Source organism: Pan paniscus, chromosome 1 (assembly GCF_029289425.2).
Source record: "Pan paniscus chromosome 1, NHGRI_mPanPan1-v2.0_pri, whole genome shotgun sequence".
NCBI classification, from domain to species: domain Eukaryota; kingdom Metazoa; phylum Chordata; class Mammalia; order Primates; family Hominidae; genus Pan; species Pan paniscus.
In genome coordinates this window covers 26,363,095-26,388,007 of record NC_073249.2, presented here as the reverse complement: position 1 = coordinate 26,388,007, position 24,913 = coordinate 26,363,095, and the positions used below count along the sequence as shown (strand labels likewise).

The window sequence follows — 24,913 nt, the reverse complement described above, 5'->3', positions numbered from 1 at the left end:
GCTGTTCTAGGAAATTTGATTTGCTGCTTCTCAAACTTCACAAAACAGCAGGGAGTGGGGCCTGGTATTAGATACTAAACATTTGTGGGAAAAGTTTAGATAATTCTAAGTGTGGTATTAAAAAACAACACACTACCATCTAAATCAAACAACTTTTAAGTGCTTTATGGTGATTGATCTCAGTTTTTGGCTTTATGAAGGACATTTTTAAAATTCTCTCACATTCTTTTGCCTAACAATGTGTGGGAGTAAAATTTTCTTAGTTTGATTTACCTCAGTGATGTTTTTTTTTTTTCCTTTGGGCTGCTAAGTTTTGAGGTTTTGACATGTGTGAAGTATTAAACATCCATGGTATCTTTTAGACATGCTTGTGATGTGTTCAACAACATTTGTTAAGCTCGGTAATATGATCCTGTTTCTACTGGGGAAGAGCTATAGTGATACAGATAGATTGCTCAGTTGTAAAGCCGCCCATTTTGTGATTTTAGTTGAGACAAAATAGTTTCAAATGAAATCTCATGGCCTAAAGACACACCTATCACATCTTAAGGATCCTGTTTATTAACAAACCATCTTGTAATTCTTATTTGGTGGGGATGTGAGGCTAAATAACAGTCCTGCTATCTGCAGGCTGTCTAACCCTAGAATTGGAAAGTTTAAGATGCTTAAAATGCCACCAGAAATCTTTTTTTTTTTTTTCCTGGCATGGAACTTTAGGGAACATGCTCTTTTATTAGAGGATCTTGAGCCTTCATTTTAGAGACTGACCAGACATTGAGGATGTACTTTTTCTTGAGTGTTAAATAAACTCATTAGTCAAATTAGCTACTTCCCAAATTTTCTTCAAAAGATCAATAAATAATAAAGGCTATATGGCAAAGTGTTTCACATTTCCACAACATTGTTCCACATAAAGTCTGCACTGTTGTCTTGCTTGAGCTAATATCTTATCAAGGCTTTCTCCTTGCTGCACCCTTGTCCCCACCCTTCCAGCTTAAGAAGTACTGCAGATGAAATCTCTTTTCATTGTAACAAGAGCAATAAAAAAAAGTAAAGATAGTTTAAACTTAGAGTACCAGGTCCAACTGTTTTCTAATATGCAGCAATATTCTGCATTTCAAGCAATATTTTCAGACTGTTGAATATTTTGAGTGGCAGTTGCTTGCTCTTATAGATTGATCAGCATTAATTATATAAAGTATAAATCAGTGGCTTGCAGCTCTGACTGCATGTTAAAATCACCCAGGATGCTTTAAAAAATGCTAATGTCCACACTTCACTACAATATGAATTAAATCAGAACCTCAACCTCTGGGGCCAGGACCCTTTTATCATAATTTTTTTAGTATTACCAAAGTGATTCTAATGTGCAGCCAGGGATGAGACTGCTGTGATAGACTTGTAATTTTATTAATATTCATATTTAATGCATACCTTAAGACTTGTAGCAGACAGAGTCTAGTTAAATGTTTTGGCTAGTTTTGGGGTTAGATAACTACTTATATAGGAGAACTTTGTAGAATTTTCTTAAAGTGACCATTGTTTGACATCCCTGATTATAGAAAGTTTCTCTAGTTTTATTTTGTATATTTTTGGTTATACAATTTCACATAATTCTCCAAACTTAGGGTTCAAAAGAAATTAGTGCAGCTTAATGGAATTTAAACTCATCTGAAAGAGGAGCGCAAAGCTATGAGAAGCCTTCCCTACCTCTTTCTTTCCAGCATTGATGCTTATGGGCAGAGTACTTATAACATGAGTGTGGAGAGAAGTGGTAAATATTACATGGAAAGATAATTTTTGTGGATGAACCTGGAAGAGAGATCTCTGAAAAGTGCTTTGATAATTGCAATATTGTGAGAGTGCTCTTGAAATATGTATTTAGGAAGATAAGTGTTTATGCTAAATGAAGGATATCACTGATATCATTTACCTGAGATTGAAAGAGATAAACTTCATTTTATACCCACATTTCTGTTCCCACATAGACCAAAGGTACATTGGATGTAAAACAAAATGAGAAAAATGAAATTGATGTTTCTACAACCCTGAAATTTCTATCACTCACCTCTACATATGAAAATTTCTGCTTTTACAACCTAACGCATTTCTAGCAGTAATACTGCTTTCCAAAGGTAGGGCTTTCAGATTTGCGGTGGCAGATACACTGCAATATCATTAGGTTATTTTACATTCATATTTTTTGTTGTAACTCTAGGGGTAACTTTATCTGGAAACTTTAATTTTTCTTCTGTATCATTAAGTTGTTTGTGAATACCATGAATATTGAAACAAAACATTTACAGTGTATCCATATATCTTAGTTCTTCTGTCAATATATATCATGTATGTAATCATATTAATAGAAGTTATCTAAAAATGTTAGGTGTATTTCATTTTCAAAGGTGGTGCTTATCATAAGTTGAAACTACCCATAAATTGAATAATAAGAACAGTATGTTCTCACTGTAAAAGAATGCTAACCTTCATTTTCATATTTCCTGGAACTCAGTTCGCTTTCTCCTAGTTGGCAGAGAGCTAACTAATACCTAGTAGGCTCTTATGAAATATTTAGTGGTATAGATCTTCAAATATATAATGTTTGTTTCTTTGGGAAAATGGCTTTCAACTTATTACAGTTAATGCTTAAGGGGAATACTAGAATTAACACCTTATTTTTGTATAGGCCTTTGCAATATATAAAATGTTTACAAGTGATTTGGGGAAGCTATTTATAAGTATTCTCATGAAGGAGAGTTTAATAGTAGAAAGTTTACAAACTTAAAAATAAGAAAATGTAATTTGTCTCAGGGGGGAAGAAGATTATATTTCTTTATTTAAGACCATCCTTTCTAGTTCCTTAAAAGTGTCTGATTCTTTCATTAAAGATACAGATTTTGCTGTCAGGTCACAAGTACATTATTCTTAAATAGTCAATATACTATATGACAACAAAGATCAATCCATTGTCTTGCTTTTTTAAGTTTGCATAATATGATATATGGATGGATAACACCTTTCCTTAATTTAGTGAAATATGTCTCTGGCACTCTTAAATGCTGGATTGTACCTTTTAAAACTATCTTGGGAAATATCGAATTCATAGGCTATTTTTCATGTGGACCTTCAGACAGAATTTTACATCAGTAGCCTCTTGTGGTCCTATAAAAGCTAGTTGGACTTGGCATTGCTTTAGAGGCATCTTGAGGTAGTGGAAAAGCCTTACCTTTAGAGTCATACTGGTCTGAGATTAAATCATGCGATTTGGATTAGCTACTTTAATATTTTTGATTCTCAGTTTTCTCTGTAATGGGTTTAATAATAAATTCATAGGGGTATTGTGAAAAAAGTGGCTTGACATAGTGAGATGATTAAAAAAAATTTTAATAGCCCTTTGAAGGGAAAAATATTCGTAGAGACAATGCTTGCCTGATTTGGCTTCTGCATAGCCCCACTATAGTTCTTTATCAATTTCTGTTGGCATTTAGAGCAGCTATTTATTTCTCCGGCCATAACACTAAATATTAGTAGGCCAACGTGGTACCAGTAATCAGAAATTAGTCCATCATTTTAGGATAAGCATGAAGCAATTGTGGAGAAACCATTTCATATTAAAACAAGTTTGATAAATAATGGATACAGGTATCCCCAGACTGCCTTTATACCTGATGTGAAGAAAGATACCTGATGTGAAGAAAGATGTGTTAAGGTCTCTTTATATACCCATCTTTTAATGCCTAGTGCCACTTGAGAGGGAAACAAATGTATCTCAGTTAACTAGGCAGGGTGCTTCAGTCCATTTATATGAGTTGCACTAAAAAGATCAAAATCTTAACAGCTGTTATTTGCATGCACAAAAAACAGTTTGGGAGTCATGATACAAGCCATAATTAAACTTGATTATCAATTAGAACCTCTGTTGTTAAATTTGTTACATTTCTTTGCCTTAAATAGAAAAATGGGCCTTTATTTCTGTCAACTGTTATCATTTCCCTTATTTTTCTTCATTCTGCTTTAATTGTGCATATCTTGCCATAACTGAGGCATAATTCTCTTGTAGTCTCCCCACCTCGTTTGTGGTTTTCTCTTGCTACACAAAATGTGTTCTAGGTATCAGCAGTATGGACATGTTGTTGGAGGCTTGTTGCTCCACCCCTGATGTACTGTATCAAATCTTTATTCTAACTGCATCTCTAGGTGATCCTTGTATTTGGAAGCACTGGTTTAGTGTTTTGTATTTACCTAATGAAACTGCTCTAGGGAGCATGACTCTTCTGAAAAAGGTGGTTGGCTACAACAAGGGATCTTGTTGGTGATCCAGTCTTGCCATTTATTCTTAAGTTTGGTATTAGGAATCTGGTGAAGCAAAGAGTTATTCTAAAATACATCATCTGAGTGTACAGAATACAGTTTATCAGAAAGCTCTCAAGACCTTGGCATCATGCTTCCTAGCTTCACCATTTGTCATCAGTATGTGACTTTGAGCACCTTACTTAGAATCTCTATGTTGTTTTCTCCTGCAAAATGGAGTGGTAACGCCTGACACCCCTGTTTTTCCAGAGGGCTATTAGGAGGATCAACTCAAGTGAGATCATTTGTGAGAAAGTGCTTTGAAAGTAGCCAAGAGTTGTACAATTGTAACAGTTGATGGGGATGAAAATGGCGTTCCTTCAGACTATATGAGCCCTGTGTTTGTTAAGGATAGTGATGGCTTTGCTAAGTGGTTACTGTGGTAATTGGAACAGGTCTGTGTATTCTCTTCAACAGTACATTTAGATTTTACCTTGGCAGTTTTCTGGCCACACTAGCAGTTCTGACCGCCAATTCCAAGTAGCTGCTGAGGTTTTCTTAACGCTATTTGTATTCTGGGAGCCATCTAGTTTGATTGTATCCTTTGTACAAATTGTGTGTCATTAATTTTGGTGTATGATACAGTCATGTGCCACATAAAGACATTTTGGTCAGTGACAGACCACATATACCATGTTGGTCCCATAAGATTATAATGGAGATGAAAAATTCCTATGGCCTAGCCATGGTGACACTGGAGTGCAGCACATTACCTTTTTTATGTTTAGATGTGGTTATCATTTTTTTTATTATTCATGTTTAGATATGTGTGGTAGACAAATACCTGCATTACAGTTGTCTACAGTATTTAGTACAGGAACATGCTGTATAGGTTTGTAGCCTAGGAGCAATAGACCATGCCATATAGCCTAGCTGTGGCTACAGCATCTAGGTTTATGTAAGTACACTGTGATGACCACACAATGGTGAAATCACCCGATGATGCATGTCTCTGGACATACCACGTCCTTAGGTGATATGTGATTGTCCCTTGACAAATAAATTATCATAATCCTGATAGCATTTTCAATGAGATGCAACTTTTTGTCTGAAGCATTATTTTTCCATTTGTTTTATAGTTGTATGTTTCCTGAGTTCCAAACAAGAGTCGGATGTCATTATTTTGAACCATCTAATCATATGAACTCTGATGACAATTTTCTCTTTACATTTCAGTATGATGGAAATGTCTCTCTCTCTCTCTCTATATATATATATGAGATATATATAATATATATCTCATATATATAATATATGAGATATTATATATCATATATATGAGGTATATATGATATATAAAATATATATGATATATAATGTATCATATATATTATATATAAATATATAATATTATATATATAATTTATATATATAATATATAAATTATATATAATATTATATATTTATATATAATATATATAAATTATATATATAATATATATATAAATTATATATAATATATAAATATATAATATATAAAAATATATTTATATATAAATAAATATATATAATATATAAAAATATATTTATATATAAATAAATATATATAATATATTTATATATATTTATTTACATTTATATAATATTTATATATAATATATAGTATATAATATATAAATAAGTATTTATTTATTATTTATTTAAATAGACATATTTATTATACATATGTATAATAATATATTATATATTATATATAATATATAAATACATATTTATATATTATATATAATATATAATATATTATAATATATTATATAATAGAATATATGTTATATTATAGAATATATTATATATAAATATATAATATTATATATATAATATTAAATATATATTTTTATATATATATATATTTTGAGACAGAGTCTTGCTCTGTCGCCCAGGCTGGAGTGCAGTGGCGTCATCTCGGCTCACTGCAAGCTCTGCCTCCTGGGTTCACGCCATTCTCCTGCCTCAGCCTCCTGAGTCGCTCGGACTACAGGCACCCGCCACCACGCTCGGCTAATTTCTTTGTATTTTTAGTAGAGACGAGGTTTCACTGTGTTAGCCAGGATGGTCTCAATCTCCTGACCTCGTGATCCACCCGCCTCAGCCTCCCAAAGTGCTGGGATTACAGGCGTGAGCCACTGCACCCTGCCCCTCTCTATACTTCAATGTATTAATTTACTTGCGTTATGTATTATACAAGAGTATTCATATATGTATACATACATAGTGTTATATATACAAGGGTATTAACACTCTCATGTTATATAGCCCGTTATGGTTTTCAAAACATTTTTACATTCTCATAGTAATCCTATGAAATGTATATTTTAAAATTTAATCGAAGGATGGTTTTTGGCCAAAGACCTTGTAGCCCCAAAATTGCTAAACCATTCTGGACATTAAAATGCTGGCTAAAAATGTAAAATAGGGGATATGAGATTAGAAGCTTGAATTTGTTGATATTGGCATGTTATATTCATGAACCGCAGGAAATGCATTAAAATATCTTGGTGTGGGCCCATCACATCTCAAGCCAATGCCTCAATAATAGCTTGCTTTTTTTTTTTTTTTTGCATTCCCCTGTGTGTTATGGCCCTGGGAGAACAGGTGATTTCAACAATCGCTGTTTTGTTTTGTTTTGTTTTGAGACAGGGTCTCATTCTACCACCCAGGCTGGAATGCAGTGGTGTGCTCTCAAGCTCACCACAACCTCCGTCTCTTGGGCTCAAGTGATCCTCCCATTTCAGCCTCCTGAGTAGCTGGGACTACAAGCAAGCAACACCATGCTCAGCTAACTTTTAAACTGTTTTTAGAGACAAGGTCTCACTATATTTTCAGGCTTGTCTCAAACTCCTGAGCCCAAGCAGTCCTCCTGCCTCAGCCTCCCAAAGTGCTGGGATTACAGGCATGAGCCACTGTGCCCAGTCTCAACATAGCTGTCTTTTAAAGTTACTCATTATATTTTACCCAAAACCGATTTTAAACTTTCACTATAAATATTACTATCACTGCATTCATAATCATATACCATTACACTTATCACAATAGTTTGACAAATGTAAGGGTATTAAGACTCTCAGGAACTCCTTATTCCACTCCTATTATACTTATACTTCCTCTATCTTATTCTTCTTTCCTGTTAGTTCCCTCCGTCTTAGGCTCAGACTGGATTTTTTCCTCATTTATCTCAGTTCTAAAGAAAAAGGAGGCTGGGCATGGTGGCTCATCCTGTAATCCTAGCACTTTGGGAGGCTGAGGCAGGAGGATCACTTGAGCTCTGGGATTTGAGACCAGACTGGGCAACATAGGAGACCCCACCTCTACAAAAAAATTAAAAATTAGCATGACATGATGGTACATGCCTATGGTCCCAGCTACATAGGAGGCTGAGGCAGGAGGATTGCTTGGGCCTGGGAGGTCTAGGCTGCAGGAAGCCATGATCGCACCAGTGCACTCAAGCCTGGGTGACAGAGAAAGACCCTGTCTTTAAAAAAAAAAAAAAAAAAAAGGAAGGAAGGACGGGATGAAGAGGGGAAGGGATGATCTTTCTCTGTATGGGCCTTAGGGTCAACTCCTGATCTCAGAGTGAAATACTTTCCTATTCTGGCTGGTCACCTGAACACCTACCCAAATGCATCCATTGAACTTAAATAATCTATAGACAGTTCATAAAATATTTTTTCTGTTTTTGCTTCTAAATTTTTTTACCTGTACTTTTTACATACTTATGAGGTCAAATTGATTGGTCCCATGTTATGATTAAAGAAATGGAATCAGAGAACACTCATGTGACTTGCTTCAAATACAAGCCAAAGTCAGAGTTCAAATTATTCTTTACTAGTTCCTAAGTCATTACAAGAAGTCTCCCAAGTTACAAAATAGGTTGTGTTCCAAAAATTCATTTGTAAGTCAGTTATTTGGCATTTGAACTGCATTTTACCATGTGGAAAAAACATGTTATAAGTGATGATTAGGTCCCCGGCTGGCATATAAGAATCTATTTAACTCTTGTGTAACTACAAAACGATACATTTGTAATAAATTTAAAAGAGAATGATAGTTGTGATTCTGATTACGAAGAAAAATAATTTTTTTTTTTTTTTTTTTTTTTTTTTTACTGAGGATAAGCAGATTTAATTAGAAGATAGGAAAACATGAAGATTGAGGAGGGTCTAGAGGGGATTTCAGGGTTCTTTGAAGGGAGTTAGAAGTTGATGGGATTCTGTCTGAAGCCCAATGTATTCAGTTCTTGCACTACCATAAAGAAATACCTGGGCTGGGCACAGTGGCTCACGCCTGTAATCCTAATCCCAGCACTTTGGGAGGTCAAGGTGGGCAGATCACCTGAGGTCAGGAGTTCGAGACCAGCCTGGCCAACATGGTGAAACCCTGTCTCTACCAAAAAATACAAAAATTAGCTGGGTGTGATGTCACACACCTGTGATCCCAGCTACTCAGGAGGCTGAGGTGGGAGAATACTTGAACCCAGGATGTGGAGGTTGCAGTGAGTAAGCCAAGATTACACCACTTCACTACACCCTGGGCAACAGATGGAGATCCTGTCAAAAAAAAAAAAAAAGGCCGGGCGCGGTGGCTCACGCCTGTAATCCCAGCACTTTGGGAGGCTGAGCCGGGCGGATCACGAGGTCAGGAGATCGAGACCATCCTGGCTAACACGGTGAGACCCCGTCTCTACTAAAAAATATGAAAAATTAGCCAGGCGTGGTGGTGGGCGCCTGTAGTCCCAGCTACTTGGGAAGCTGAGGCAGGAGAATGGCATGAACCTGGGAGGTGGAGCTTACAGTGAGCCGAGATCGCGCCACTGCACTCCAGCCTGGGTGACAGAGCAAGACTCTATCTCAAAAAAAAAAAGAAAAGAAAAGAAAAGAAAAATAACCTGAGACTGGGTAATTTATAAAGAAAAGAGGTTTCATTGGCTCACGATTCTGCAGGCTGTACAGGAAATATGGCAGCACCAGCTCAGCTTCTGGCGAGGCCTTAGGAAATTCACAATCATGGCAGAAGGTAAAGGGGAAGCTGGCCAGAGAAGGAGAAAGTTGGCCGGGGACATGTGTCACATGCTTTTAAACAACCAGATCTCAGGAGAACCCACTCACTATCATGAGAACAGCACAAAGAGGGAAATCTAGCCCCATAATCCAATCACCTCCCACCACGCCCCACCTCCAACACTGAGGATTACAGTTCGACATGAGATTTGGGCAGGACACAGATCCAAACCCTATCAGCCAGTTTCACTTTCAAACTTTTAAGTCATTTGTTGTTATTAGATGCTTCTCACTGGCATGACTGACCCAGCATCTGTGATTAGAATCAGTAGAATTGATTGAATTAAATACCTAGGAAAAAGTAGACTATTTGAGATGATACATTAACCAACCTGGGATGGTAAAAACAAACTAACAAATTAGAAGTATTCTTTCCTTCAGCCCTCCTGATGGAAAGGGCAGGAGGAGTTGACTTTCCCATTTAGCCCAGCAGATTCCCATCAGCTGTGATCGTTTAACTGAGGTACAGGTGGAGGTTGGAGAAAAGCGTGTGCCTGCAGTGATTTCTTTGAATGGAGTGCTTGTACAATGAGAGTTTCTAATTCTGGGAAATAATTACATTGATCTCATCTAGTGATTGTTTCCTACATTATCTAAGACACAATTAAACATCTTAAATTTCAATTAGCTTTTTAAAAAAAGTCCGGTGCTTCTTTAAATGTCCTTTAATTTATGTTTTGTTATTTTCATAACCTTTGCATATGGCTTTTTCTTTTGTTAACAACAAAAGGGAGGTTATATTCTTCAGTAAACTGAAGCGTAAATGGGCAGATCTTGCTGAGATGGCACATTTAGAAAATGATGAGATTAGTTCTTGCCTCCTGGATCACATTAGTGCTCTTGCCGGTCAGTATATCTACCCTACCTCCTGCTAGTTTAGATAATACATTAACTACTATTACTCTGTGTTGGGTATATTCTTTGAATGTTTTACAGTGGATGTTTGTTTAACACTGGGAACATTGGAAAGTGATTTAATGAAGGAGAGAGCAACTGTATTTACTACAGTTCAGAATCCCTCTCAATGGTCATTGTAAAGGGAAGTTTGGGATTGGCAAGCCATTTTCAAAAGTGATGTAAGACTAATGAGGGAAGTAACATCTACTTGATTTTATATATATTTTGATGTTTTTAAATGCTTTGTCTTCCCACTAAGCAATTTATTAAGAAATTCCTATTGCATGATGTTTATTTAACTGAATTTGTGTATGTGGGGTAGGGTGTGTTTGAGGAATTTTGTCTGAAAGGTAAATATGCTAAATTTACATCCTAGTATGGGCATGCTCTGCTCACAAATGCCTCTGCTGAGCAGTTTACATACTGGGTGAAAATGTACATAGGAATCCTCATGGGGAATCCAGGTTTGCCAGTGAGATTACTATGTACTCAGACTGAAAAAGATGATTTCTTCTGATTACCTATGTGTCTGCCAGAGGTGGGGAAGGACTGGAAAGAGATTCCTGCACAAGCCGTTTTGTCTACTTAGAGAATGGCATGCTAGACGGGTTAGCGAGCTAAATTACAGTTTTCTTTTTGTTGTTGTTGTTGGCTTTTATGTATATGTTGAATAGACTAATAGCATTTGATGACCCTTTTTTTTTTTTTACTGTGAATTCCCGGATTTTGTGTGTATGTTGCTCAGAGGGTAGTGCAGTGAGCAAAGGGATAGGGAGATTGTCTGTTTTTTTTGTTTGTTGATTGGACACACTTGCTGCTGGTAATTTGAGCATCTAAGGATCTTCCTTTATATTGAAGGCCTGAACCTTTTGGTGGAAGGAAAAAAAAAAGTAAGAAAAAAAACTCATTTGAAGCAAATCCCACCCATAGTATTATTTTTCTCATGTGCAGGCAATGTCACCTGTAGTATATTATATAGAATTTTGCATCTGATATTTTGGTTGCTAGAATTCTTAGCTTTCCTGACTGGTTTTAATTTATTATTCTCAGACTTGAATGACTAAGGGGAAAAATCATATATTCTTGAGATTTTTCTAAGATACAAAACATTCTTAAGATTATTCAAATTATTTTAACCTTGTACAATGAATTACCCTCAGAGTGGCCCTTCATTTTGCCCATCACTCCTAAATCAGAACATATAAGCCAACCATGATATTGTTGAAAAGCTAAAGGATGCTATTTGTATCCTCTCCTCTCTTGCAAAATGGTCTAGTTCTTAACTGATTACTTGTGCATCTAGGATGGGGTGAGAAGAAGGGCACTGAAAGGAGAGGTGGGCAGGAGAAAAGTGATCAATGGGAATAGAAGAGGGTTTTTAAGGTGCCTAAAATAGCTGGAGGAAAGAAGAGGAGTGCCACTGTGTTGGCTGGTTCCATCACAGATGCTGCCGAATTTCTACCACTGTCTCACAACTCTGCAAGAACCCTCATTTTCAATGAGCTGTTTTTAAATATCATACTTGTCTTTCCTACATATTTGCCTGCCTGACTGTAACTGGGCGATTTTATGATTTTCTTACTTAGAGTCAAGAAATTGGAGCATGGCTATGAGCAATGGAAACAATGATTTTGTGGTTCTGAGCAACAGCAGCATCACAACCAGTGCTGCTAACCCGAGTCCCCTCACCCCCTGTGATGGAGACCATGCAGCCCAGCAGCTCACACCCAAAGAAGCAACAAGAACAAAAGTGAGTCCAAATGGATGCCTGCAACTTAATGGCACAGTCAAATCATCCTTTCTGCCTTTAGACAACCAAAGAATGCCTCAGATGTTACCCCAATGCTGCCATCCTTGCCCATACCATCACCCTTTGACTAGCCATAGCAGTCACCAAGAGTGCCATCCCGAGGCTGGCCCTGCAGCACCCTCTGCTTTGGCCTCGTGTTGCATGCAGCCACACTCCGAGTATTCTGCATCTCTTTGTCCAAATCATTCACCTGTGTATCAGACTACGTGCTGTCTTCAGCCCTCTCCATCCTTCTGCCTGCATCATCCGTGGCCTGACCATTTTCAGCATCAGCCTGTGCAACAGCACATAGCCAACATAAGGTAAGTGATCCGAAAGTTTTGCTTTTAGCATTCAACTAATGCCACGTGAACATGACAGCTTGTGTTTATTTTCCTGAAAGGAGAGGAGAAAAATGTGGCACAGAAAGAAAACATGAAAACGCATATTCTGTGGATTGTGTGAAGCCAACAAAAACGCAAATAAAATAATACTGTATATCGATTTTATCCACTGACTTGTTAGTCAAATCCTCCCTTCCCCTTTCCCTGTCTGCAAACTGGTTAGGAATTTCTGCTAGACCTTGAGTTATAAAATTCAACAAAAAGTTTTATTGTTAGCAATTTCTGTTATTGTACATGGGAAGCATATTTATGATGAGACTAAACAGCAGTCATTTATTTGCTGTTATTGATAGTGGTGAACATTTATGAAAAAGAAGTAAAAAACCCCTTGCCGGCCAGATGCGGTGGCTCACGCCTGTAATCCCAGCACTTTGGGAGGCCGAGGCGGGCGGATCACTTGAGGTTGGGAGTTTGAGACCAGCCTGACGAACATGGAGAAACCCCGTCTCTACTAAAAATACAAAAAATTAGCTGGGCGTGGTGGTGCATGCCTATAATCCCAGCTACTCAGGAGGTTGAGGCAGGAGAATCACGTGAACCTGGGAGGTGGAGGTTGTGGTGAGCCGAGATCACACCATTGCACTCCAGCCTGGGCAACAAGAGTGAAACTCAGTCTCCAAAAAAAAAAGAAACAACAACAACAACAAAAAAAAACACCTTGCCTCCTCATGCTGCCTTATGGCTGTACTCAACATTTCTATTCCTGTGTTTTGGTGACTATGTGGTATGCTGAGATCAAATGAAAGTAGCAATTCCCTTCATAGCAGATAAAACCTGTAAATTGTAGCACGGGGCTTTTAAAAATATTTTTTGTAAAGCATTTTTTAGATCTGGTACATTGAAAAGTACTAGAAAAATCAATATCATTGCCAGTGCTTATTTCCACCTCAGTCCATAGTTTCTCATATGTATGATTTTCAGCTATTTTTTCCATGGGTAAGTTAAGTTGCATTCAGTATAGGTTAGCAATGGTAATATATTTTACAAAATACTAAGTACTTTCTAGAGACCTAGTATTAGTTCACATTTTTAAGTAATAAAAACTTTAATTAACTAGAAAAAGAGCATTCTCTTTAAAATTAGGGTATAATTTATATACAGGGAAATGTACAGATTAATTATTCAGTTCAATCAGTGTTGACAAACGTATACAAAAGTGTAACCCATATTTTGGTCTGATGTAGAACATTTCTGTCACCCCAGAAGGTAAGTTCCTTCATGCCCTTTCTCAGTTATTCCCTCTGTCTTCACCAGAAGCAATCACTGCTGAGTTCTATTACTACGGATTTGTTTTGCCTACTCCTAGAACTTCAGATAAGTGGAATCATACAGTATGCACTCTTTCGTGTTTGGCAATTTTTGCTCAGCATAATATTTTTGAGTTTCTTCTAGTTATTGTATGTATTTGTTTTTCCATTTATTGCTGAGTAGTAATCCACTGTATGCATGTAACAAATTCACTTCTGATTAAAGAGTCAGGGCTGGGTGCTGCAGCTCATGGCTGCAGGGATTACAGAATCCCAACACTTCGGGAGGTTGAGGTGGGAGGATTGCTTGAGCCCAGGACTTCAATGCCAGCCTGGGCAACATAGCAAAACTCTGTATCTACAAAAAAAAAAAGGGAAAAAAGTCAGATCCAAAAAGGGATTAAGTGATAAATACTTTTCACCTTTATCAGGTTTTGAACATTGTTGAGATTATCTGGTTACACACTCTTTTTAAAGAGAGGAAGGGAAACGTGGTAATAAAGCAGAAAGAAAGAGTGAGGAGGGGGAAAGAGGAGAGTCCTTCACAGCATGTTACTGCAGTTTCTGAATACATTTTCCAGATTGGCTTTGAGAGTCGTTTAGTTATAGGCTATGATAAGAAATTCACCACATTTACCAAAGCCATTTCTTAGAAGATTTGTCCTGACAACATTGTGCTACATGGCTAGTTTTAGACTCTTTCCATTTTGAATCAAACTGTGTGAACAGTTGATTATTAAATTATCATAAATATTGATGTTTCAAATAATAAATTATATGGTTGCAAAGTATGAAATAAGATAGATATTTCTGCATTTTGAAGCTGATACCTCCTCTTAAAAAATTACAACATAAAACTGTGAACAAATAACCAATTCTTTCAATATGGAAGGTTGTGCCAAGATTTTCAGGATTTTGACTTAGCATTTCTCACTGACCTAATTCAAAAGCAGTGAGATCCCTGTGTACACATGAAATAGAATGGCATTAAAAAAACAAACTGATAGGCAGGTGGCTGAGCTCGTCACTACCCTTGGTTGTGGGGTCATTGTTGGAACCGGGGCTTTTGCAGTCATGGTGGACTGACTTGAGACTGTGTATGAGCACTGGGTCCATAGACTTGTCCGTATAGGATTTGTCTTTGTATGTTGTCTAAAGAGAAAGAATGATGAAAAGCTAACTGCCTTCTGGAAAAATAGTATTTTATTTAAAAGGGAATTGAGACCCATGGAGAAGTTGCTTGGAAGTAAAGGCAGTGGCTGAACTATATAATGTTTACATTTTAAAAGTTATGAGAGAAATAAAAACACTCATACTTAATTTGAAAAACATTAACTTTAAAATTGCCACAATTGTCCATCAAAAAAATTTGTAGAAGAAAGTAGATTAGTATGAAGGAAATTTTTTATATTTAGAATTTTATCTCAAGAATTTGAGCCTTGGCCGGGCGTGGTGGCTCATGCCTGTAATCCCAGCACTTTGGGAGGCGGAGGCAGGCAGATCGCGAGGTCAGGAGGTCGAGACCATCCTAGCTAACACGGTGAAATCTCATCTCTACTAAAAATACAAAAAAAAAAATTAGCCGGGCGTGGTGGCGGGCGCCTGTAGTCCCAGCTACTTGGGAGGCTGAGACAGGAGAATGGCGTGAACCCAGGAGGTGAAGCTTGCAGTGAGCTGAGATCACGCCACTGCACTCCAGCCTGGGTGACAAAGCGAGACTCCGTCTCGAAAAAAAAAAAAAAAAAAAAAAAAGAATTTGAGCCTTTTGGTTATCTGTTTGTAACAGACATAAAATATTTTAAAGATGCCTGCAGAGGAATGGTATGTGTCCATTTGTGTATGTTACATACTTTATTGTGCCTCAATGATTACTTTGCTATTTTCTACATTTACTTGTATAATCCACAATGTTTACTGAATTCTTATATGTGCCAGGCACCGAGGATATAATTCCAAACAAGTTGAGACATTCTTTTGCCTTCATACAGCTATAAACTAGTAGGAAGGGAGCCAGTAAAGCAAATAGGCAGGTACAGTATTGTGGTAAGTACTATCAAGAAGGAATACACAGGGCTAAAGATGAAGAAAAGTTACAGATGGAGAGAGAATTGAAGAGGCTTGTCTTTTAGGCAGAGGGAACAGTTTGTGCAAATACTTTTACAAGGTGGTGTGAGCTCAGCTCCAGCATAGGTCAATATGGCTGGACCCTAGTGGAAGAGAGAGCGGTAGCAAGAGGAGAGGTATACTAGGACTAAATCCTGAAGGGTATTGTGAACCACATTAAGGCAATCTCTAGATTTCATCCTGAGGCTAATGAGGACCCATTATAGATTTGTGTGTGTTTGTGATTTTTTTTATTGTGGTGAAATATACATAACATAAAACTTAATATTTTAACCATTTTTAAGTATACAGTTTAGTGACATTAAGTACATTCATCTTGTTGTGCACCCATCACTAGTACCTTTGTCCGGAACTATTTCATCTTCCCAAACTGAAACTCCATACTCACTAAATTATAACTCTACCTGCCCCTGGCAACCACTATTCTACTTTTTGTCTCCATGAATTTGACTTCTCTAGATACCTCAAATAAGTTGAATCCTACAGTATTTGCCTTTTTTTTGTCTGACTTATTTCACTCCACATAATGTCTTCAAGGGTCATTCATGTTGTAGCATGTGTCATAATTTCCTTTCTTTTTAAGGCTGAATAATATTCCATTGTATATTTATATATTATATTTTATCATTTTATCAGTTACATTTTATCATTTTATCAGTTACATTTTACCATTTTATCAATTACATAATACATTTTATCAGTTCATTGATGGACACTTCCATCTTTCAGGTATCATGGCTATTGTGAGTAATGCTGCTATGAGCTTGGGTTCTGTTCAAGTCCCTGCTTTCAGTTCTTTTGGGTATATGCTCAGACCAGAAGTGGAATTGCTGGAGCATATGGTAATTCTGTTTTTAGCTTTTTGAGGAACTGTTTTCCATAGTGGCTGCACCATTTTACACCAGCAGTGCAAAAAGTTCCAGTGTTTCCAGATCCTTGCCGACACTTGTTATTTTATCTGTTTTTTCTTTTTTAAGAGTAGGCATCCTAATTGATGTGAGATTATAAATTTTAAAGCAGAAAAAAAAAACACAGTAAGAAACATTTTAGGAAATTTCATCGTTTGCATTGTGGAGAGTAGATTGAATTGGGTCAGGACCGTTGTAGATAGGAAGAACACTAGAAGGCTTGTTGCAGTAGTTCAAGTGAGAAATGTGATAACTTGAACCATGATTTAGAAATAAATTCATTCTAGAGAGATTTAGGAGGTGGAATCTACTAGATTTGGTGGATGATTGGATATCGGAGGGGCAAAGGGAGTAAGAATCACAACTGATTTTCAGTTTCCTGGCTTGAGCAACTGGTTGGGTAGATGGTAATGCCATTCACTAAAATGGGGAAGACAGAAGAAGGGAACTAAGTAAACAGAGCTGAGACATTGAGCTTCCAGAGAGGACTACAGAGTAACAGTAACAGTGAAAGAGTGATGTCCCTTGAGCTTATTTGAAAGAATGAGGTTGCTGAGTAATACATGACAATGCACTGAGGGCAATACTGGTGGGGGTTATCTTAAAATGAACACTGAAGCACTTTGACTCAGGCCAGCAGGTATTATATTTGCAGAATTGTGCTATGGGCAAGGCACTGAGTGAGATGCTATCTCGTCCTTTACCCAACCAATAAAATATCCACAGAAGCAAATGTGCTCTTGGATAGAGCTGCTATGTATGGGAGAACAGGGCAGTTTGGGAAAGTCTGCACAGGATGTCCTTGGTAAGGAATTGTGAAAATGAGGATATTGTACCATGCTTTACTGCCTTTGATTATTCTACGCAACTCTTTCAGGAACTTACTGTAACAAAGGTTCTAGAGGTTGATCTCGACCAGGAACTTCAAGTCTTTTTAGTTTTCTTTATTGTGGTTTATTGCTATGTAATTTTTAAGTTCTTTTTAAATTGATAAGGTCAAGTAAGTACTTAATGAAATGTTATTCAATTAATGTTTAAGGTGTATTTATGACTTCACATTACTTTAAAGGATGTGTTAAACATTGACCGCCTTAGAGTAAAATTGTATGGTGATGGAAGATCCTAAGTGCTATCAATTTTTATTGTTATTTGCACCTATACCACAAATGGGCCCACCTGTTTGTATTTGAAAGTGTTTTCTAAAGTTTTTATTTGTTTATAAAGCACTTAAGCCATAGAGAATGTTTTAAAGAATCAGTCAGATAGAAAATATAATTTTAACCTAGGCCATTTGCTACTTACCACCTTTTGTATAGTAGACTCTCTTTCATCCCCTCTTGATTCTTTAAGCTTTAATAAATCTTTCTAAAAGATTCATTATATCAACCATCTGTGTGTTTTTTTTTAAAAAAATTCTTTTTTAGTGTTCCGATTAATAAAATTAAGGCCAGGCGTGGTGGCTTGAGCTTGTAATCCCAGCACTTTGGGAGGCTGTGGCAGGCCAATCACTTGAGGTCAGGAGTTTGAGACCAGCCTGGCCAGCAATGGTGAAACCCTGTCTCTGCTAAACTACAAAAATTAGCCTGGTGTGGTGGTGTGCACCTGTAGTCCCAGCTACTGGGGAGGCTGAGGCAGGAGAATTACTTGAATCCGAGAGGTGGAGGTTGCAGTAAGCCAGGATCGTACCACTGCACTCCAGACTGGGCGACAGAGGGAGACTCTCAAAAAAAAAAAAAAAATACATAAAATTAAAATAAAGATTATTGCAAGGATCACATTTAATATGTCTATTTTAATTATTGCCAAATATTAAGTAGCTTAAATCGATTTTATTTTAAAGCTTTAGATTTCATTTTAAAGCTTCAGGCTTTTATATTTGTAGATTCCTGTCCTCATATACATTACTCAGCCCTTAATTAACATGTCTAATTGAGAACAATAAGGACTTTTATTTTATCTTATTTTATTTATTTGTTTCTTTTTGAGACAGAGTCTTGCTCCATCGCCCAGGCTGGAGTGCAGTGGCACGAGCTCAGCTCACTGCAACCTCCACCTCCTGGGTTCAACGGATTCTTCTGCCTCAGCCTCCTGAGCAGTTGGGATTACAGGCGCACACCACCACGCCCAGCTAATTTTTGTACTTTTAGTAGAGACGGGGTTTCACCATGTTGACCAGGCTGGTCTTGAACTCCTGGCCTCAAGTGATCCGCCTGCCTCAGCCTCCCAAAGTGCTGGGATTACAGGCATGAGCCACAGCGCCCAGCCACAATAAGGAATTTTAAAAGGCTGAAAATAGTCTCTCCTCACCATGAGGCAAGACTTATACCAACAAGTCCTAAACCTAGCTGATCATCTTTGGAGTCACCTGGGGAATTAAAAATAAAATAAGTAGAATAAGAAGATATTTCTTTTGCAGTAGAAACAATAAATAACTCTAAGAGTTGAGAGATGGGAAGGATCCCCTGGAAGGATCCCTGTAGGTTATTGAGGTTAGGGACAGTCTGACTGAGAAGAACAGAACATGAATGGCCCTTGAAAGATGACTGGAAATGAATGAAGGGACTCGAGGAGGCAAAACATGGAAAGTGGAGGAAAGTTGTGAAGGGAAAGCTTTCAAAAACAAAAGCTTTAAAATATTTCTTAAAACATGTAAGAAAGGGCCAGGCGCAGTGGCTCATGCTGTAATCCCAGTACTTTGGGAGGCCGAGGCAGGCGGATCATGAGGTCAGGAGATCGAGACCGTCCTGGCTAACACAGTGAAACCCCATCTCTACTAAAAATACAAAAAATTAGCTGGGCGTGGTGGTGGGCACCTGTAGTCCCAGCTACTCGGGAGGCTGAGGCAGGAGAATGGCCTGAACCCGGGAGGCGGAGCTTGCAGTGATCTGAGATTGCACCACTGCACTCCAGCCTCAAGAACAGAGCGAGACTCCGTCTCAAAAAAAAAAAAAAAAAAACCCATGTGAGAAAGGTAAAGAGAACAAGATTGTGGGAGTGGAGGGTCATTGTGGGTGTCCCCAGTCTACATCCTGAACAGTCCATTTGATGATCTGTTCTTTATCCTCCAGAGAGCTGGAAAATACCTCTCAAAAGCCAGTCACGTTCCACGTGTGCTGGTTGAAGCAAGTTTTGAGTTATTCATTTGGGATCTTCTTATTGCCGTATTAAAGTGAAAGAGTAGTGGTATTATTGCACAATTAATAAGGAGTTCTGCATCCAAAAATAGCACACTAGAGTTCTAATCTAAACTATACTTACCTTTTAATTCGGTGTTGCAAAGAAATATTCTTGATTGTAACAGAGGACTCCATAAATGATACTTGGCAATGCCACAGACTCATTATCATGATAGGGAACCTGTGATATTTTTGGGTACCTGCCAAATGCATTTTTATTTACCTAAGGTGATTTCATAGACAGATGGCCATTTTGAATGTTTCATGTGACTCACTAGAGGAATTAGAGCTATACAGAGTTAAGAATGCTTGGCGTAGAGGGAACCGTAGAACCCTGGGACTAGCTTAGCCCCTTAAAGTTAACTAAATATTGTCCCTGCCACCCCCATATGTTATGACTGTATAATTTTTATAACTTACATTTCCTTTCATTTCTTTATTCATTTTCTAATTTCTGACTCATTTTTCTCAGAGGTTTTCTTTTTGTTTCCCCTTAGGACATTAGTTATTTTCTGTGAAGCGGCCTCTTTTAAAACAAAAAAAAAGTAAGAAATGATAATTCTCATGTTATATTAAAAAGACAAGAATTCTACCACCAGAATTCTTGTTTATTGGCATGTGCTGTATCATGACATCCAGGGGTAAAATTATAGCTCTGAGCATCATTTCCCAAAGTGTCTTACTTCGCCGCACATGGCCTATGGTGACCCACCCTTTCCACTCCCCTTAGCCCTGGTGATTGTATTATTTTGTTAGTCAGAAAATTTGAGCCAGAAATCACTTTGAACACTTCGTCAACATTGTGGCATGAACCTGAGCATTGACGCAGATCCCACAGTCTCTGCTTTACTCAGATCACCCAGAGTCCATTCAATTGCTTCTCTAAGATGTTGCAGCAATGAATGGAGAAATTCAGAGTTAGTTATTCACTTATTTAGCAAGTGCTTGATGAGTACTTAGTAAGTGTTAGGTGCTGGAGACAGGTGGAAACTGCAAAGTCTGGTTCCTGACTTCAAAGATGTAGAAGTAGAGTGGACAAGATAAGATACTTAGATTTTAGCATAGGGTGACCATAGATAGATTGCCATCTTTGATCGGTAAGTATTTACAGAATAGCTGTTGTATTCTCTGGAGCACAGAAGTTAAATACCAGTGCTTTTACAGAGGCACAGGCAAGTTTTATGTGTAAACTTTTATGTATAAAGTTTTATGTATAAAGTTTTAATACTAAAAGAGAACTAGACTATACAGTTTTACAAATTCATATTCCCCTCTTTTCCACTCTTACCATTGAAAGATTGATTACTAATAGTGAAACAATCATTTCTCTTTATTTTTTATATAAATTGTTGACTCTCTGGAACTGCTGGACAAGTGTCTTTTGCAAGAAGGAATAGCTAAACTGCATTCTTTAGACATTTGCTTTTCAATAAACCATTGGCTTTTCAATAAAGCTAGTAAAATTAAAAATTTGGTTATTTGGTTACACTGCTCACAATTTCAGCACTCAGTAGCCACATGTGGCTAGTAGCAACATATTGGACAGCACAGATGGAAAACGTTTCCATCATTGCAGAGAGTTTTATTGAACAGGACTACCTTTCTTGGCTCTGTTAAAACAACTGAGATCCCTTTTCAATGTCCATGGCAGCAAATGAAACTTATATGATAGAGAATAACAGCAATATTTGACAGTGAATACTTTTTTGTTGTTGTTGTTGACATAATTCTACTTAGTATTTGCTTGTGTTTTGTTTATTAAATAACAAAGAAATGACAAAAAAAAAAAATCCCTTCAAAAACCTGAAGGACAGCTGTGCGCAGTGGCTCAAGTCTGTAATCCCAGCACTTTGGGAGGCCGAGGCAGGCGGATCACAAGGTCAAGAGATTGAGACCATCCTGGCCAACATGGTGAAACCCCATCTCTACTAAAAATACAAAAATTAGCTGGGTGTGGTGGCACGCACCTATAGTCCCAGCTACTCAGGAGGCTGAGGCCGGAGAATCGCTTGAACCTGGGCGGTGGTTGCAGTGAGCCGAGATCGCACCACTGCACTCCAGCCTGGCGACAGAGGGAGACTGTCTAAAAACAAAACAAACAAACAAACAGACAAAAAATCTGAAGGACTAAAAGTCCTACATTAGCGAAAATTGTGTAACAAGCAGGCAATATCCTTCAGAATCTTCTAGAGGCCACAATTACATTCCACAAAAGCCACTGCATATCTTTATTTATGAGTCAAAAACTATCATCTTATTTAGTTTATAGTTGCCGGGCTTTTTGTAAGTAGATCTAAAATATAAATGTAAAAATGTAGTTTTTCTCCAGGATAGAGAAGTATAGCTAGTCTCTAGAAGCAATCATTGTTGCTACATTGTAATTTATTTTTCTTTTCTCAATCCTTTCCTCATTGTACAACATAAAGTAGTAAGAGCATCTCTGTAAAATGGGAGTAGCAGTAGCTATTTTGCACTTAACACAGTGCCTGTTACCAAATTTTAATCTCCCTTCTGTTCTCCATTTTTGTTCCTTTCACTTTTCTTTTAAGTTTTGTTGTTGTTTTTGTTATTGTTTCATGCCTGCGCTTAATCCTGTTGGTATTGTTTTAGAAATGAAGTTATTACTGAACCTGGTTTAAATAAAGACATGATGTGTTCCTTTTCATTTTTATTTATAAATGACACACCTCACACCATCAACCTATAGGAAAAGATGGTCACTCATTTGCCTTCCGGAGGAGGAAAAGGGTTGTGAAGAATAAATAGGCCTCTTTAGCCCCCCAAACTGAGAGCCTTTATACTTTATACTGATTACATAATCTGATTATGATATTTGATCTTAGAAGAAGTCTGGTAAGATTTAATTTTGATTTCACTGAAACCAGGATTTATTTTGACATTCCTTAAAGTAGTCAAATTAACTTTTTAAAAAGGGATAATGTTTATAAAATTTAAAGTGTTCCAGGCTTGCTTGCCAAAGTAAGTCAGCTTGGCAGTCAGACAGAGTGAAGGCCTATTTTTTAGAAAGACTTCTTTGAGAGAGTTCTTCTTTTATTATAAATGAACAGATTTTAGAGTGTGCTATGCCTCAAGGAATGCATTGTACATTCTGTAATACATTTTAGAATATGAGCCTTGGTCATCTTTTACTTTAATAATGAACGTCAGAAAACAATGCCTTCTTTATTTTATAAAACTAATTAATATAACATTTTAGAATGAAGCAAGTATATTCTTTATCCCCTTTCCATATTCGTGCTAGTTGTTTAGCAGATACTGGAGAGTAAAGGGGAAAAAAAGAAATGCTTTAGGTTTTTTTCTTTTTGGTTAAACAAAAATTCAAAAGGTTGTAAAATGTTTGGCAAACAGTGAGACTTTAAAAAAAATTGTTATGGATCAGTTACATGTCTAATTCCAGGAAAAGGGCACTTGTGATCTATTGCATCTTCTTTTCAAACTTAAATGGATTGTTAGGTGTAACTTAAAAGAATTTATAGAACTTAACATTTAAAGGACAATTTTGATTGCTGTAATATTCTGTGTTCTTTTCAGCAAAATTGACACTACAAAATTGTCTTTTTAAAACACAAACCAGATACTCAACTGATTACTTGGTATTTTGGAGTTTGAAATAGAGCCTAAGGCCTGGGACCCATTCACAGTTCAATAAATATTTGTTGAATGAATGAATGATTACCAAAAAAAATTCTCAAAATACATCATTTTCTGTAAAAAGTTAACAAAACTTAACAACAGCAAAAACCTCATGAAGTTAGATTGGTCACTGCCATCAAACAACTTATAGTCTAGAAGGAGAAGGATGATTTCAGCAAAAATAACCCAACTCTCTGAATGCCAAAATCAGGGTTTAGAGGGTTATGTGAGTCCTAAAGAGGGAGATGGAATCATAGGAGAGCTAAGAGAAAGTGTCATAGGAGAGGGGAGGGGCTTTTCAAAAATGAACAAAAGGCTGGGCCAGGCTGGCTCACACCTGTCATCCCAGCACTTGAGGCCGAGGCAGGAGGATCACTTGAGCCCAGGAGTTCAAGACCAGCTTGGGCAACATAGTGAGACCCTGTTTATACTAAAAATAAATAAAATAAAATAAAATAAATGAACAGGAGTGCAACTGCCTGAAATATAGGAACAGGAGGCCTGGAGGCACCAGGAACATGGCAATAAGTGGTGGTGGGGTGGGGTGTTGGGGCTGGGGAATGCAAGCAATCCCCTTTGTCTGGAGAAGGGCCAGAGAAGGCATCACAATACATTCTAGTTAGTCCAAGAAGATTGCTCCCATAAAATGAATTCTGAATGCTGTGTAATCATTTTAAAGCTTTTTTTTTTTGGAAACAGTCTCGCTCTGTTGCCCAGGCTAGAGTGCAGTGGCACAATCTTGGCTCACTGCAACCTCTGCCTCCCGGGTTCATGCGATTCTCCTGCCTCAGCCTCTCGAGTAGCTGGAACTACAGATGCATGCCACCATGCCCAGCTAATTTTTTTATTTTAGTAGGACGGGATTTCACCGTGTTGGCCAGGCTGGTCTCAAACTCCTGACCTCAAGTGATCTACCTGCCTCGACCTCCCAAATTGTTGGAATTACAGGTGTGAGCCACAGCACCCAGCCTGAAGCATTTATTAAATACAGACAGTCTGCAACTTAGGGTTTGAGTTATGATTTTTTGCCATTACAGTGGTGCAGAAGCAATATGCATTCGGTAGAAATTGTACTTCCGACTTTGAATTTTGATCTTTTCCTGGGCCCAGGCCCAGTGTGCTTTCAGCTGTGTATGTTGATGGTGAGTACCCATACAACCCTTCTGTTTTTCACTTTCAGTACCGTATTTAATAAATTACATGAGATATTCCATACTTTAGGGGAAGATGGAGAGGGGCCAGGAGACTGTGCCCCAGGGAGAGTCAGTCGGGGAATAACCTTTCTGTTGGCTCAACTCTGACCACCTTCA

The 24,913-nt window shown here is 37.5% G+C and overlaps 1 protein-coding gene across 8 annotated transcripts in view; it reads left to right on the top strand.

Annotated features, from left to right (window-relative positions):
• The window catches only part of DISP1 (dispatched RND transporter family member 1), a 190,993-nt gene that overhangs the window by 115,806 nt on the left and 50,274 nt on the right, over positions 1 to 24,913 (top strand). For all 8 annotated transcript variants that reach the window (XM_055107759.2, XM_014343292.4, XM_055107773.2 and 5 more), the window contains one exon: positions 11,888 to 12,413. In XM_055107759.2, the coding sequence (XP_054963734.2) occupies positions 11,888 to 12,413 (526 nt within the window). The remainder of the gene's footprint in view (positions 1 to 11,887; positions 12,414 to 24,913) is intronic.